The 14326-nt window shown below is 32.2% G+C and overlaps 1 protein-coding gene across 2 annotated transcripts in view; it reads right to left on the bottom strand.

Annotated features, from left to right (window-relative positions):
* Positions 1 to 14326, bottom strand: part of LOC134711296 (E3 ubiquitin-protein ligase FANCL-like) — a 33919-nt gene that overhangs the window by 4815 nt on the left and 14778 nt on the right. For both annotated transcript variants that reach the window (XM_063571825.1, XM_063571826.1), the window contains exons 3-8: positions 13409 to 13522; positions 12761 to 12817; positions 4029 to 4126; positions 3648 to 3744; positions 1772 to 1840; positions 226 to 376 (exon numbers count right to left, since the gene is read on the bottom strand). In XM_063571825.1, coding sequence (XP_063427895.1) covers positions 226 to 376; positions 1772 to 1840; positions 3648 to 3744; positions 4029 to 4126; positions 12761 to 12817; positions 13409 to 13522 — 586 coding nt within the window. The remainder of the gene's footprint in view (positions 1 to 225; positions 377 to 1771; positions 1841 to 3647; positions 3745 to 4028; positions 4127 to 12760; positions 12818 to 13408; positions 13523 to 14326) is intronic.

Here is a 14326-nt window from a genome sequence, read left to right as displayed (position 1 = left end):
GTTGTTGTCTCTTTGACACATTCCCAATTTCCATTCTCAATTTTATTCCTTAAATAGAAATATCTTAACTGATTTGGTAGTATGTCCTGTGTAACACATATTGCAGTATAATGTTTCAGCATAAATATATTTTTTATACTACAGAAATGATTAAAAGTGCTAGTGTATGCTACTCAAGCTGACCATCAAAACCATTTGGTTCACATATAAGCTATTTTATCTTACTAATGGCAATACGTCTGTATACTGCACTGAAGCTTGGATTGTCTGGTTCTAAGACCCAGGTATTCTTGTCTATGTCTTCCATACAGTCCCAAAATAACTGGTAACTATTTACACTGTGTGTGAACTGGTTGTATAAATCTTCAAGTGTACTCTACAATATATTAAAACACATTTTTAATATTTTTTTTAAAGATTATTACCATTCCAAAATCTAAATTGCTCAAGTCTGTTAAAGTATGGCAAATAGCCTTAACGAAATTTTGGATTGAATTGTGTAATAAAGTTTTCAATTTTTTTATACTATATTGTATTGTTAATATACATGTATTTCCATTCTCAATTTTATGTACATGTAAATATTGTATTCCTCTTATTACATATATGGAAGGTGTCTTGAGTGATCAAATGTTTGAAAGTTGAAACTAAAGCTAAAATATTCCAAAGCTTGCATTATGTTACTTTGACACGCTCATCTCTTATAGGCAGTCCTGTTTAAGTCTGACCCAATTTATACAAAATAACAATCAAGTGATAAATTTTAGCAGTGCCATCTAAAATAGAAATGCATACTTTTCAAATCCTATTTGATTTGAACTCCTATATGTCATGTACAGATAAGTTTATTCAAATGTATATTTATTGTAATGTCATATGAAATACAATTTAGCAATTTTTGAATTGCTACATTAATGTCCAATTTTATGTTTTCAAACTATCTCTTTTCTAATGTTATTTTTCTGTCCATGGTAAAAATATTTTTGGAGAAATATGTTTTCTGGAAGTCTCAAAGGGAGATAAGTAAGTTCTATTACAAATTCATATTTAAAAAGAAGATAAATCAAACATATTCAATTATCTCCCTTGGAATTTTATTTCCAACATATCTAAACTTTATATATATTTCAATGAATATCAAATTTTTTAATCAAAATTCAAGTCTGTTTTATAGTTATATAGAAGACATTTTAAAAGACATAGTTTTAACAATTAAATCTTTACAATTGTATAGCAATACAAAAAGTCAATTAAAAATCACTAAAATCGATGTGTTAAAAGAAAATAAATCCTTTTAATTTCAATGACAGTTGTGGAAATCAAATCAAATAGGAATGATGTAACTAGCTTTCATTTTTCATTTCACACAACTATAAACATACAGTTAGAGTATTTGTTTTGACTGTGGGTCTTCTACTGGAGGTTATCAAAAACATATGCACAGTTTTGATTTGATGAAACAAATTGCAAATTGTGTCAGCCTTTTGAATAAACTGCAAATTGCAATAGATTGAGAACAAATTAAACAATCATGCCAGTTTTTTTCAAACTGAAGAAAAAGTCAGAAAAGTTCTGAAAAAAAATGTTTGTTAGAATCTTTAATTTAAATTGAAAACAATAAATTGGTCTCATTTGTTCTTTCCATTCTTGTTTTCATACATACAATAACAGTAATATTTAGATTATTTAGATTATTACAGATCTTACATGATTATTTCATTGTGTATGAAAAAATAATCTTTATATCGAAAATGAATAAGTGATAACCTACTTTATTGGTCCAATGGGGATCAAATGGTACAGGAAGATCTGTTATACACTGGGGTGGTTCTACAGGATGCTAAAATATATAGTCATAATTGTATAATGTCAGGTGAATATTTTGATGAAATAAAAATCATTGTTTTTGTAACATAATATTTCATTTTTTAGTTATTTGAAAACAAAAAATGGCTCCATAGATATATGTTCAACAACCTGCATACTCTTAGATTTGCTGTGGATTCATCTTTTCGTGGGTATTAATTTCCGTGGAATGCTGAAAACTTGCATAATCATGGATATTTGATTTCATGGTTTTGCCAATCTCTATATACAAAGCCTATTGAAAATATGTTATTCCTTGAACATTTGAATTTGTTGTTCACCTAATCCAAGGAAACCCAACAAAATAGGTATTCAACTTATAATGAATCCACAATATATCAACCACTGTAATTAGAATGAGAAATAAAAAGAATGAATAGCATAACTAAACTGTTGACATAGATAACAAGAATGTGTTCATAGTACAGGAAAGCCCCACTCGCACTATCATTGTCCATGTTCAGTGGACCGTGAAATTGGGGTCAAAACTTTAATTTGGCATTTAAATTAGCAAGATCATATCATAGGGAACATTAACCTGACCTTTGCACTATCATTTTCTATGTTCAGTGGACAGTGAAATTGGGGTCAAAACTGTAATTTGGCATTTAAATAAGAAAGATCGGGCGTATGACATTTGCGCCGATTTTGAAAATTTTCATTCTTTCATTCTTTCATTTGCGCCGATTTCATTTTTTCATTTGCGCCGATTTATATTTTCTCCTAATTGAATTTACAGGTAAGTTACAGGTAATTTAATACTTTTACATGTAAATTCCAGGGAATACAAAGAAAGCCAATTTATAAAAAAAGCAATGCTCTATCATTATAAAAATTCATCATTCATCACATGGAATTGAACTTTTCTAAATACTTTTCAGAGTTCAAAACAGTTATATAGAATAGATGTTATGATTAATAATTCATAACATTTGTACAACTGTCTAACGGGAGAGGTCTTTAATGATATAATCTTATATTTATTCACCTGTAATTTACCTCTAATTTACCTGTAAAAAAATGGGCGCAAATGAAAAAGAAAATGGGCGCAAATGAAAGAAAAAATTGGCGCAAATGCAAAACACCGGAAAGATCATGTCATGGGGAACATGTTTACTAAGTTCAAAGTTGATTGGACTTCAACTTCATCAAAAACTACTTTGACCAAAAACTTTAACCTGAAGTGGGACGAAAGGACGGACACACAGACCAGAAAATATAATGCTTCTCTACTATTGTAGGTGGGGCTTAAAAAACATAATGCCCCTCTTCTATCGTAGGTGGGGCATTAAAATTATTCAGAAGTTGAAATTAAAATGGCAAAATTTACCAACATGAAGCTATGCAAAAATAAATAGACAATAACTGTGAGGAAGGTGTCAAATAATCAACATGGTAAATGGATATGCCTATTGTCATGCAACAAGGTACCAAATACCAAAGATTTACATTTAGTGGTTACCCCTTAAACTGATGTTATAACAAATTTTAACATGTAACCTATGCAAAATTGTAAATAAATGGACCATGACTAAGGAGGCTCAACCAACTAAACTGCATGATAGTGAGATGACCAAATGATGAATCTTAGTGTACACTAAATATCATTGACTTACAATTAGTGGTTTCCTCAAAATTTTACCTAATCTCAAGGTTAATCAGATTGCTGAAACAACCAATGCAGGAAACAAATACATGTAGCCTAGGTCTCACTTTCAGAACCTTGTCACAGAAGAGACAAAAATAGAAGTCTACACAAAGCATACAGTAATATAGAATACCTGAGGATGAAGCTTCATTCCAAGGATGTGTTCTCTCCCTTTATGGTCTGTATGAAGGAATTGTAATAATGTGAAGTCAGCATCTACTGATACAAGTCTGAAATTATATGTGAACAGTATAAACATAATTACTGTACCACACATAGTGAAAACCAATAGTTTTTTAATCTAATGAAACTACATGTACCATGAATATTTTTCCAAAATCTCAGAGTTATCTTTTCTAAAATATATGTATTAGATATCTGTTTAAATCTTACCTACACATTACAACTATCTTCACTAATACAATCATTTAGTTAGAACTTATTCAACTGAATTAGTGGCTTCTTTCTTTTGGATAGCATAGTCTGCCTGAAATTCACATCAATTGTAACTTACCTGTCCCAACCCAAACTCTCAATTTCTGATATAATCTGACCACATTTTATAGGTTCTTTGGATGACTTCGTACTTTTGGTCACTTCCAACTTCTTTTCCTGTAAATAAAAAAAAATAACTGATATTGTGGAACAATATAGAATTGCACATTTCAAACTTTCCTTAATATCACATGACATAAACTAGAGGCTCTAAAGAGCCTGTGTCGCTCACCTTGGTCTATGTGAATATTAAACAAAGGAAGCAGATGGATTCATGACAAAATTGTGTTTTGGTGATGGTGATATGTTTGTACATCTTACTTTACCAAACATTCTTGCTGCTTACATTTATCACTATCTATAATGAACTTGGACCAGTAGGGCCACTATTAAAAATATTTTGGTTAGCCCAAACCCTACCCAAAGGTTGAGATAGTGGGTAGGTAGGTAGGCATTTTCTTTTTTTTTCAAAAAAACAAATTGAAGTATCAGATGTTTATTAGTCTTCATGCCTATTTGTCATTTTGATTAAAAAAAACTTCTTCAAATCAGGACAATAACAGAATTTGAGTAGGCAGCTTTTTTCTGAGTATGTAGCTTTTGGGAAACAAAGCTATTATTTATTGTGGCCTAGTTTCTGTGGAAAATGTTACAGGTAGTAAAAATTTACAAATTTTATGAAAATTGTTTCAAATTGACTATAATAGGACAATAACTCCTTAGGGGGTCAATTGACCATTTTGGTCATGTTGACTTATTTGTAAATCTTACTTGCTGAACATTATTGCTGTTTACAGTTTATCTCTAATAATATTCAAGATAATAACCAAAAACAGCAAAATTTCCTTAAAATTACCAATTCAGGGACAGCAACCCTACAAAGGATTCTCTGATTCATCTGAAAATTTCAGGGCAGACAGTTCTTGACCTGATAAACAATTTAATCAGTCAGATTTGCTCTAAATGCTTTGATTTTTGAGTTAAAACCCAAAAACTGCATTTCACCCCTATGTTCTATTTTTAGCCATGGCGGCCATCTTGGTTGGTTTGGCAGGTCACGCCACACATTTTTTAAACTAAATACCCCAGAGATGATTGTGTCTAAGTTTGGATTAATTTGGCCCAGTAGTTTCAGAGGAGAAGATTTTTGTGAAACATATATAAAATTTACAAAAAATGGTTAAAAATTGATTTTAAAGGGCAATAACTCCTAAAGGGGTCAATTGACCGTTTTGGTCATGTTGACTTATTTGTAAATCTTACTTTGCTGAACATTATTGCTGTTTACAGTTTATCTCTATCTATAATAATATTCAAGATAATAACCAAAAACAGTAAAATTTCCTTAAAATTACCAATTCAGGGGCAGCAACCCTACAAAGGATTCTCTGATTCATCTGAAAATTTCAGGGCAGATAGATCTTGACCTAATAAACAATTTTACATATGTCAGATATGTCCTAAATGCTTTGGTTTTTGAGTTATAAGCAAAAAACTGTGTTTTACCCCTATGTTCCATTTTTAGCCATGGCGGCCATCTTGGTTGGTTTGGCGGGTCACGCCACACATTTTTTAAACTAGATACCCCGAAGATAATTGTGGCCAAGTTTGGTTTAATTTGGCCCAGTAGTTTCAGAGGAGAAGATTTTTGTAAAAGATTACTAAGATTTACGAAAAATGGTTAAAAATTGACTTTAAAGCGCAATAATAGTCCAGTCAAACTAAGATTTTACCTCAAACTAATTGCAACAGAAAATGTTTTAGTTCTAATCTATAGCATTATGCCCTTTATATACACAGAAAAAAGTCCCATGAAATCTAACTAAAGGAAAACTCAAAATCAACATTTTTAATTTCCTATGGAAATTAACATTGGAAGGGGAGATAACTCTTACAAAAATGAGTTATTTTCGGTAAGTTTTTGGTTGTATTTCTTGAAATTTAGGTATAGTATGATACTTTGATGGGGTTGTAAGTTTGTATTTGACTAAATTATATAATCTTCTACTCATGAAATGTACAAAACCGAAATGTTATGGGTAGTTTTATTTTTTTCGTGCATTTTTCATTAAAGAAATTGCAAATTTGAAGTTTTGTGACCATTTTGAAAAATAAATGTGAAAAAATGGTATTGTTTATACCTGCATATTATATTTTTTCAGCAACTTACCTATCTAAAGAAACTTTAAACCACAAAAAGAAGAATACATGCTTAATTATTTTGATTAAATTTGCGATTCTTTACCTTGACATGTTGAAAAATTCAATAAATGGTGAACTAATGAATTACGAAATCGAGATTACAGCTTGATAAAAGATATGAAAACACCTTTAGAGTTTTTTGTTATACTTTAAAGACCACTAAAAAATCAAGAATACATACATTCTGATGAACAGAAGTGGTAAAAATATAATTTTGTATCAATTTTAATTGATATTACTGCCTTTTTTGCAAGAGTTATTTCCCTTTTCAATGCAAATCTCCATAGGAATTTTAAATGGTGATTTTTTTAGTTTTCCTCAAGTTAGATTTTATGGGACTTTTTTCTGTGTACATTTGGGGTATAATGCTAAAGATTACAACTTTAAAATCTTCTGTTGCAATTACTTTCGGGTAAGGGTCAAATTTATGCTAGATTGACTGGACTATAACTCCTAAACGGGTCAACTTATCATTTTGGTCATGTCAACTTATTTGTAAATCTTACTTTGCTGAACATTATTGCTGTTTACAGTTTATCTCTATCTATAATAATATTCAAGATAATAACTAAAAACAGCAAAATTTACCTAAAATTACCAATTCAAGGGCAGCAACCTAACAACGGGTTGTCCGATTCATCTGAAAATTTCAGGGCAGATAGATCTTGACCTGATAAACAATTTTACCCCTGTCAGATTTGCTCTAAATGCTTTGGTTTTTGAGTTATAAGCCAAAAACTGCATTTTACCCCCTATGTTCTATTTTTAGCCATGGTGGCCATCTTGGTTGGTTTGGCAGGTCACGCCACACATTTTTTAAACTAGATACTCTTATGATGATTGTGGCACAGTTTGGTTTAATTTGGCCAAGTAGTTCCGAGGAGAAGATTTTTGTAAAAGTTAAAGTCATAAGAAACCTCAAATCAAAACTAGAGGCTCTAAAGAGCCTGTGTCGCTCACCTTGGTCTATGTGCATATTAAACAAAGGACACAAATGGATTCATGACAAAATTGTATTTTGGTGATGGTGATGTGTTTGAAGTTCTTACTTTACTGAACGATTTTGCTTCTTACAATTATATCTATCATGAACTTTGCCCATTAGTAACAGAGAACTATATTTGGAAAAAATTTACATAAATTTACCAAATTAATGAAAATTGTTAAAAATTGACTATAAAGGGCAATAACTCCTTAAGGGGTCAATTAACCATTTAGGTCATGTTGACTTATTTGTAGATCTTACTTTGCTGAACATTATTGCTGTTTACAGTTTATCTCTATCTATAATAGTATTCAAGATAACCAAAAACGGCCAAATTTCTTTAAAAATTACCAATTGGAGGGCAGCAACCCAACAACCAGTTGTCCAATTCATCTGAAAAATTCAGGGCAGATAGATATTGACTTGATTAACAATTTAACTTCTTGTCAGATTTGCTCTAGATGCTTTGGTTTCATAGTTATAAGCAAAAAACTGCATTTTACCCCAATGTTCTATTTTTAGCCGTGGCGGCCATCTTGGTTGAATGGCCAGGTCATCGGACACATTTTTCAAACTAGATACCCCAAAGATGATTGTGGCCTAGAAGTTTCAGTGGAGATTTTGTAAAAGATTACTTAGATTTATGAAAAATGGTTAAAGATTGACTATAAAGGGCAATAACTCCTAAAGGGGTCAACTGACCATTTTGGTCATGTTGACTTATTTGTAGATCTTACTTTGCTGAACATTATTGCTGTTTACAATTTATCTCTATCTATAATAATATTCAAGATAATAACCAAAAACAGCAAAATTTCCTCAAAATTACCAATTCAGGGGCAGCAACCCAACAACCGATTGACCGATTCATCTGAAAATTTCAGGGCAGATAGTTCTTGACCTGATAAACATTTTTATCCAATGTCAGATTTCCTCAAAATGCTTTGGTTTTTGAGTTATAAGCCAAAAACTGCATTTTACCCCTATGTTCTATTTTTAGCGGTGGCGGCCATCTTGGTTGGTTGACCAGGTCACGCCACACATTTTTTTAAACTAGATACCCCAAAGATGATTGTGGCCAAGTTTGGATTAATTTGGCCAAGCAGTTTCAGAGTAGAAGATTTTTGTAAAAGATTACTTTAATTTACGAAAAATGGTTAAAAATTGACTATAAAGGGCAATAACTCCTAAACGGGTCAACTGACCATTTTGGTCATGTTGACTTATTTGTAGATCTTACTTTGCTGAACATTATTGCTGTTTACAGTTTATCTCTATCTATAATAATATTCAAGATAATAACCAAAAACAGCAAAATTTCCTCAAAATTACCAATTCAGGGGCAGCAACCCAACAACCAATTGACCGATTCATCTGAAAATTTTAGGGCAGATAGATCTTGACCTGATAAACATTTTTATCCCATGTCAGATTTCCTCAAAATGCTTTGGTTTTTGAGTTATAAGCCAAAAACTGCATTTTACCCCTTTGTTCTATTTTTAGCCGTGGCGGCCATCTTGGTTGGTTGACCAGGTCACGCCACACATTTTTTAAACTAGATACCCCAAAGATGATTGTGGCCAAGTTTGGATTAATTTGGCCAAGTAGTTTCAGAGGAGAAGATTTTTGTAAAAGATAACTTTAATTAACGAAAAATGGTTAAAAATTGACTATAAAGGGCAATAACTCCTAAACAGGTCAACTTATCATTTTGGTCATGTTGACTTATTTGTAGATCTTACTTTGCTTAACATTATTGCTGTTTACAGTTTATCTCTAACTATAATAATATTCAAGATAATAACCAAAAACAGCAAAATTTCTTAAAAATTACCAATTCAGGGGCAGCAACCCAACAACCTATTGACCGATTCATCTGAAAATTTCAGGGCAGATATATCTTGACCTGATAAACATTTTTACACCATGTCAGATTTGCTCTAAATGCTTTGGTTTTTGAGTTATAAGCCAAAAACTGCATTTTACCCCATGTTCTATTTTTAGCTGTGGCGGCCATCTTGGTTGGTTGACCGGGTCACGCCACACATTTTTTAAACTAGATACCCCAATGATGATTGTGGCCAAGTTTGGTTTGATTTGGCCCAGTAGTTTCAGAGGAGAAGATTTTTGTAAAAGTTAACGACGACGGACGACGACGGACGACGGACGCCAAGTGATGAGAAAAACTCACTTGGCCCTTCGGCCAGGTGAGCTAAAAAATAATGCATATGTTTTTTATAACTCAATGGATAGTTTTCATTATAAAACTTATGTACATATACTTTTTTCTGAAGAAAATTCTTTAATTCATTCATATTTAGAAGAAGTTTACTTTATTTTAATTGCTTGCTTCCAGCAAGCAATTCCCCCGACATATTTTCCGTATGCAAAGTGACCTCAGTGTGACCCACCTCGTAAAAATCCGGTGATCACAATACGCATGAATGTCCTTAAAATAAACTATTATCTGAATTTACATGTTAAACACGTGCTCAATTTCCATGCTTTTTGTTGATTTTATGTCGATTGTTGACAAACAGGTGACAATCGTTAAGCTTCAGATTTAAAACACGAACTTTAATTACCTGCCATATTTTCACACCAACACTGGCCGATTGAAAAAAAATTGACGATTATACCTAATTTACACGTAAACTAGAGGCTCCAAAGAGCCTGTGTCGCTCACCTTGGTCTATGTGAATATTAAACAAAGGAAGCAGATGGATTCATGACAAAATTGTGTTTTGGTGATGGTGATGTGTTTGTAAATCTTACTTTACTAGTCTTGCTGCTTACATTTATCTCTATCTATAATGAACTTGGCCCAGTAGTTTCAGTGGAAAATGTTAATAAAAATTTACAAATTTTATGAAAATTGTTAAAAATTGACTATAAAGGACAATAACTCCTTAGGGGGTCAATTGACAATTTCCGTCGTGTTGACTTATTTGTAAATCTTACTTTGCTGAACATAATTGCTGTTTACAGTTTATCTCTATCTATAATAAAATTTAAGATAATAACCAAAAACAGCAAAATTTCCTTAAAATTACCGATTCAGGGGCAGCAACCCAACAATGGGTTGACCGATTCATCTGAAAATTATAGGGCAGATAGATCTTGATCTGATTAATAATTTAACCCCGTGTTGGATTTGCTCTAAATGCTTTGGTTTTTGAGTTATAAGCCAAAAACTGCATTTTACCCCTATGTTCTATTTTTAGCTGTGGCGGCCATCTTGATTTGATAGTCGGGTCACCGGACACATTTTTAAAACAAGATACCCCAAAGATGATGATTGCCAAGTCTGGATTAATTTGGCCCAGTAGTTTCAGAGGAGAAGATTTTTGTAAAAGATAACTAAGATTTACGAAAAATGGTTAAAAATTGACTATAAAGGGCAATAACTCCTAAACAGGTCAACTGACCATTTCGGTCATGTTGACTTATTTGTAAATCCTACTTTACTAAACATTATTGCTGTTTACAGTTTATCTCTATCTATAATAATATTCAAGATAATAACCAAAAACTGCAAAATTTCCACAAAATTACCAATTCAGGGGCAGCAACCCAACAACGGGTTGACCGATTCATCTGAAAATTTCAGGGCAGATAGATCTTGACCTGATAAACATTTTTACCCCATGTCAGATTTCCTCTAAATGCTTTGGTTTTTGAGTTATAAGCCAAAAACTGCAGTTTACCCCTATGTTCTATTTTTTGCCGTGGCGGCCATCTTGGTTGGATGACTGGGTCACGCCACACATTTTTTAAACTATATACCCCAATGATGATTGTGGCCAAGTTTGGTTCAATTTGGCCCAGTAGTTTCAGAGGAGAAGATTTTTGTAAAAGATAACTAAGATTTACGAAAAATGGTTAAAAATTGACTATAAAGGGCAATAACTCCTAAACGGGTCAACTGACCATTTCGGTCATGTTGACTTATTTGTAAATCCTACTTTACTAAACATTATTGCTGTTTACAGTTTATCTCTATCTATAATAATATTCAAGATAACAACCAAAAACTGCAAAATTTCCACAAAATTACCAATTCAGGGGCAGCAACCCAACAACGGGTTGACCGATTCATCTGAAAATTTCAGGGCAGATAGATCTTGACCTGATAAACATTTTTACCCCATGTCAGATTTCCTCTAAATGCTTTGGTTTTTGAGTTATAAGCCAAAAACTGCAGTTTACCCCTATGTTCTATTTTTAGCCGTGGTGGCCATCTTGGTTGGTTGACCGGGTCACGCCACACATTTTTTAAACTAGATACCCCAATGATGATTGTGGCCAAGTTTGGTTCAATTTGGCCCAGTAGTTTCAGAGGAGAAGATTTTTGTAAAAGATAACTAAGATTTACGAAAAATGGTTAAAAATTGACTATAAAGGGCAATAACTCCTAAACGGGTCAACTGACCATTTCGGTCATGTTGACTTATTTGTAAATCCTACTTTACTAAACATTATTGCTGTTTACAGTTTATCTCTATCTATAATAATATTCAAGATAACAACCAAAAACTGCATAATTTCCACAAAATTACCAATTCAGGGGCAGCAACCCAACAACGGGTTGACCGATTCATCTGAAAATTTCAGGGCAGATAGATCTTGACCTGATAAACATTTTTACCCCATGTCAGATTTCCTCTAAATGCTTTGGTTTTTGAGTTATTAGCCAAAAACTGCAGTTTACCCCTATGTTCTATTTTTAGCCGTGGCGGCCATCTTGGTTGGTTGACCGGGTCACGCCACACATTTTTTAAACTAGATACCCCAATGATGATTGTGGCCAAGTTTGGTTCAATTTGGCCCAGTAGTTTCAGAGGAGAAGATTTTTGTAAAAGTTAACGACGACGGACGACGACGGACGACGACGGACGACGGACGACGACGACGACGACGGACGCCGGACGCCAAGTGATGAGAAAAGCTCACTTGGCCCTTCGGGCCAGGTGAGCTAAAAATGAGAAATTCGTGCACAGAAGACTAAGTGTATGATGTTTGTAAGCATTGGTTCAAGAATTGGAAGAATATTTTTTTTCACCTGTCACTCGTTTCTTATGACTTTAACGACAACGGACGACGACATACGACGGACGCCAAGTGATGAGAAAAGCTCACTTGGCCCTTCGGGCCAGGTGAGCTGAAATCAAAATGGAAAAGTAGTCAGAAATATTTATTAACCATGAAATAGGCAAACCAACAAAATATATAAACTTAAAAGTAGAAACACACAAAAAAATCTGATTGATTTACATTTTCCAACATTTACAATTCAGACTGTTTATATTGCATGGTAAAGACTTAATCAAGTAAGAAAATCCTCCAAATCTATTGAATGTACAAACAACCTAAAATTTAAGAAATCCAAAAGTTCATGTTTAAAACAAACTGACCATGCTAGGGCTTTATAGCCAGTCAAGGTCATTAAAAACTTCCAAAATCATAATGTTATAAATAAAAGACTATTGAATGACAAGTTTTGAATAGTATAGCAAATGTCAATGATGAAAGTTATTTTACAGGCTAAGATTTAAATAACTTACAATAATTCTTGTCATTTCTTGCAGAAAACTTGGCAAAGATTTACTCTGTAAAATTCTCTGGAAAATAAATTTCAAATGTCTCTATACAATTTTATCGTCTGACACAATGTACTTTTTCTAATACAATTGTTTTCTTTAATTTGATATAAGAAGATGTGGTATGAGTTCCAATGAGACAACTCTCCATCCAAGTCACAATTTGTAAAAGTAAACCATAATAGGTCAAAATACGGCCTTCAATACAGAGCCTTTGCTCACATCCAACAGCAAGCTATAAAGGTATATATTATGCTCTTTTTACATGTTTCTAAAAAAGAAAAGTATTAAGAAAGAGATGTCTCAGCAGTTTGCAGCATACATTGAACATAATACAAATGGAGGATTAAATTATATAGCAGGTGTGCTGAAGCCATATAATTGCATACCAAATACAATGGAATTCAAGGGTTCAATAAATCTTAATATGTAAAGAAAAATGTTTTGAGGTCAATGTGCAAATAATTATTGAAAAGTTTTCGTTTGTAATTGTTATAAATGTATCATATATATCTGCCTGATAATAATTTTTTATTTCAATTCTATCAATTATTATAAAATTTGTATATGATTTAATAGTTTAATGCAAAGCTTTTCTTTAATTATCCTCACCTGTTTAAGCACATCCAGACAACTGTCCAATAAGCATTTTAATTTCCAGTCACATGACAAAGTAGCTTTGGCGATGTCAGATGGATATTCTAGGCACAAACGGAAATCTTCATTCTGTAAAATAAAATAAATCGGTAATGAAGAAAATTTGTTGATATTGATAATCTGTCCAAGTATATCTTTGATAAAAGTATAAAATAGGCAACAAATTTTAATCCATTACCAAATTCTGTCAGCAAAAAAATAAAACTTTGCCAAAAAAATTGAACTTCCAACATAATTAAAGAATATAAGCACTGGATTAATAATAATGGAATCATAATAGAATTCTCACCCTGAACCAATTGACAAAAAAGCTGAAAATGTATGAAAGGAACTTTACTACAAATTGAGTATCAGAAAAAAGAAATTATCAAGGAAACCAAGTCAAATTATTTTTGCAACATAATAAGAACTAAAATTTGGTTAATAATTTCAATCTTTACATAAATAAGGCTGTTTGTTTTCTCGTTTGAATTGTTTTACATTGTCATTTCGGGGCCTTTTATAGCTGACTATGCAGTATGGGCTTTGTTCATTATTAAATGCCATACGGTGACCTATAGTTGTTTTAACTATCTCGATTGGATAAATCCGATAATCCACTGGTATCAATGTAAGAATCTATATTTATGTGGGAAAAGAAAGACATCTAAAGAATAATGTTCCATGTTGGAGACCATAAGGTAACATTAAATTGTTTTTATCAACAACATTTGGTCTTGGATGTTGATTTGTCTCATTGGCAGTCATAATTTATCTTCTTATTGTTATATTATTAAACAAAAAATGTTGACCTATATTCAATAGACACGAATTAATACAGACAAGATATAATATAGAATATTAGAAAATGATTCACACAAAGGTTATTTATAT

The sequence above is a fragment of the Mytilus trossulus genome, chromosome 3 (assembly GCF_036588685.1).
Source record: "Mytilus trossulus isolate FHL-02 chromosome 3, PNRI_Mtr1.1.1.hap1, whole genome shotgun sequence".
In the NCBI taxonomy this organism is placed as follows: domain Eukaryota; kingdom Metazoa; phylum Mollusca; class Bivalvia; order Mytilida; family Mytilidae; genus Mytilus; species Mytilus trossulus.
Note: the sequence above shows the minus strand (reverse complement) of the source record. Positions and strands in the feature narration are given on the sequence as shown.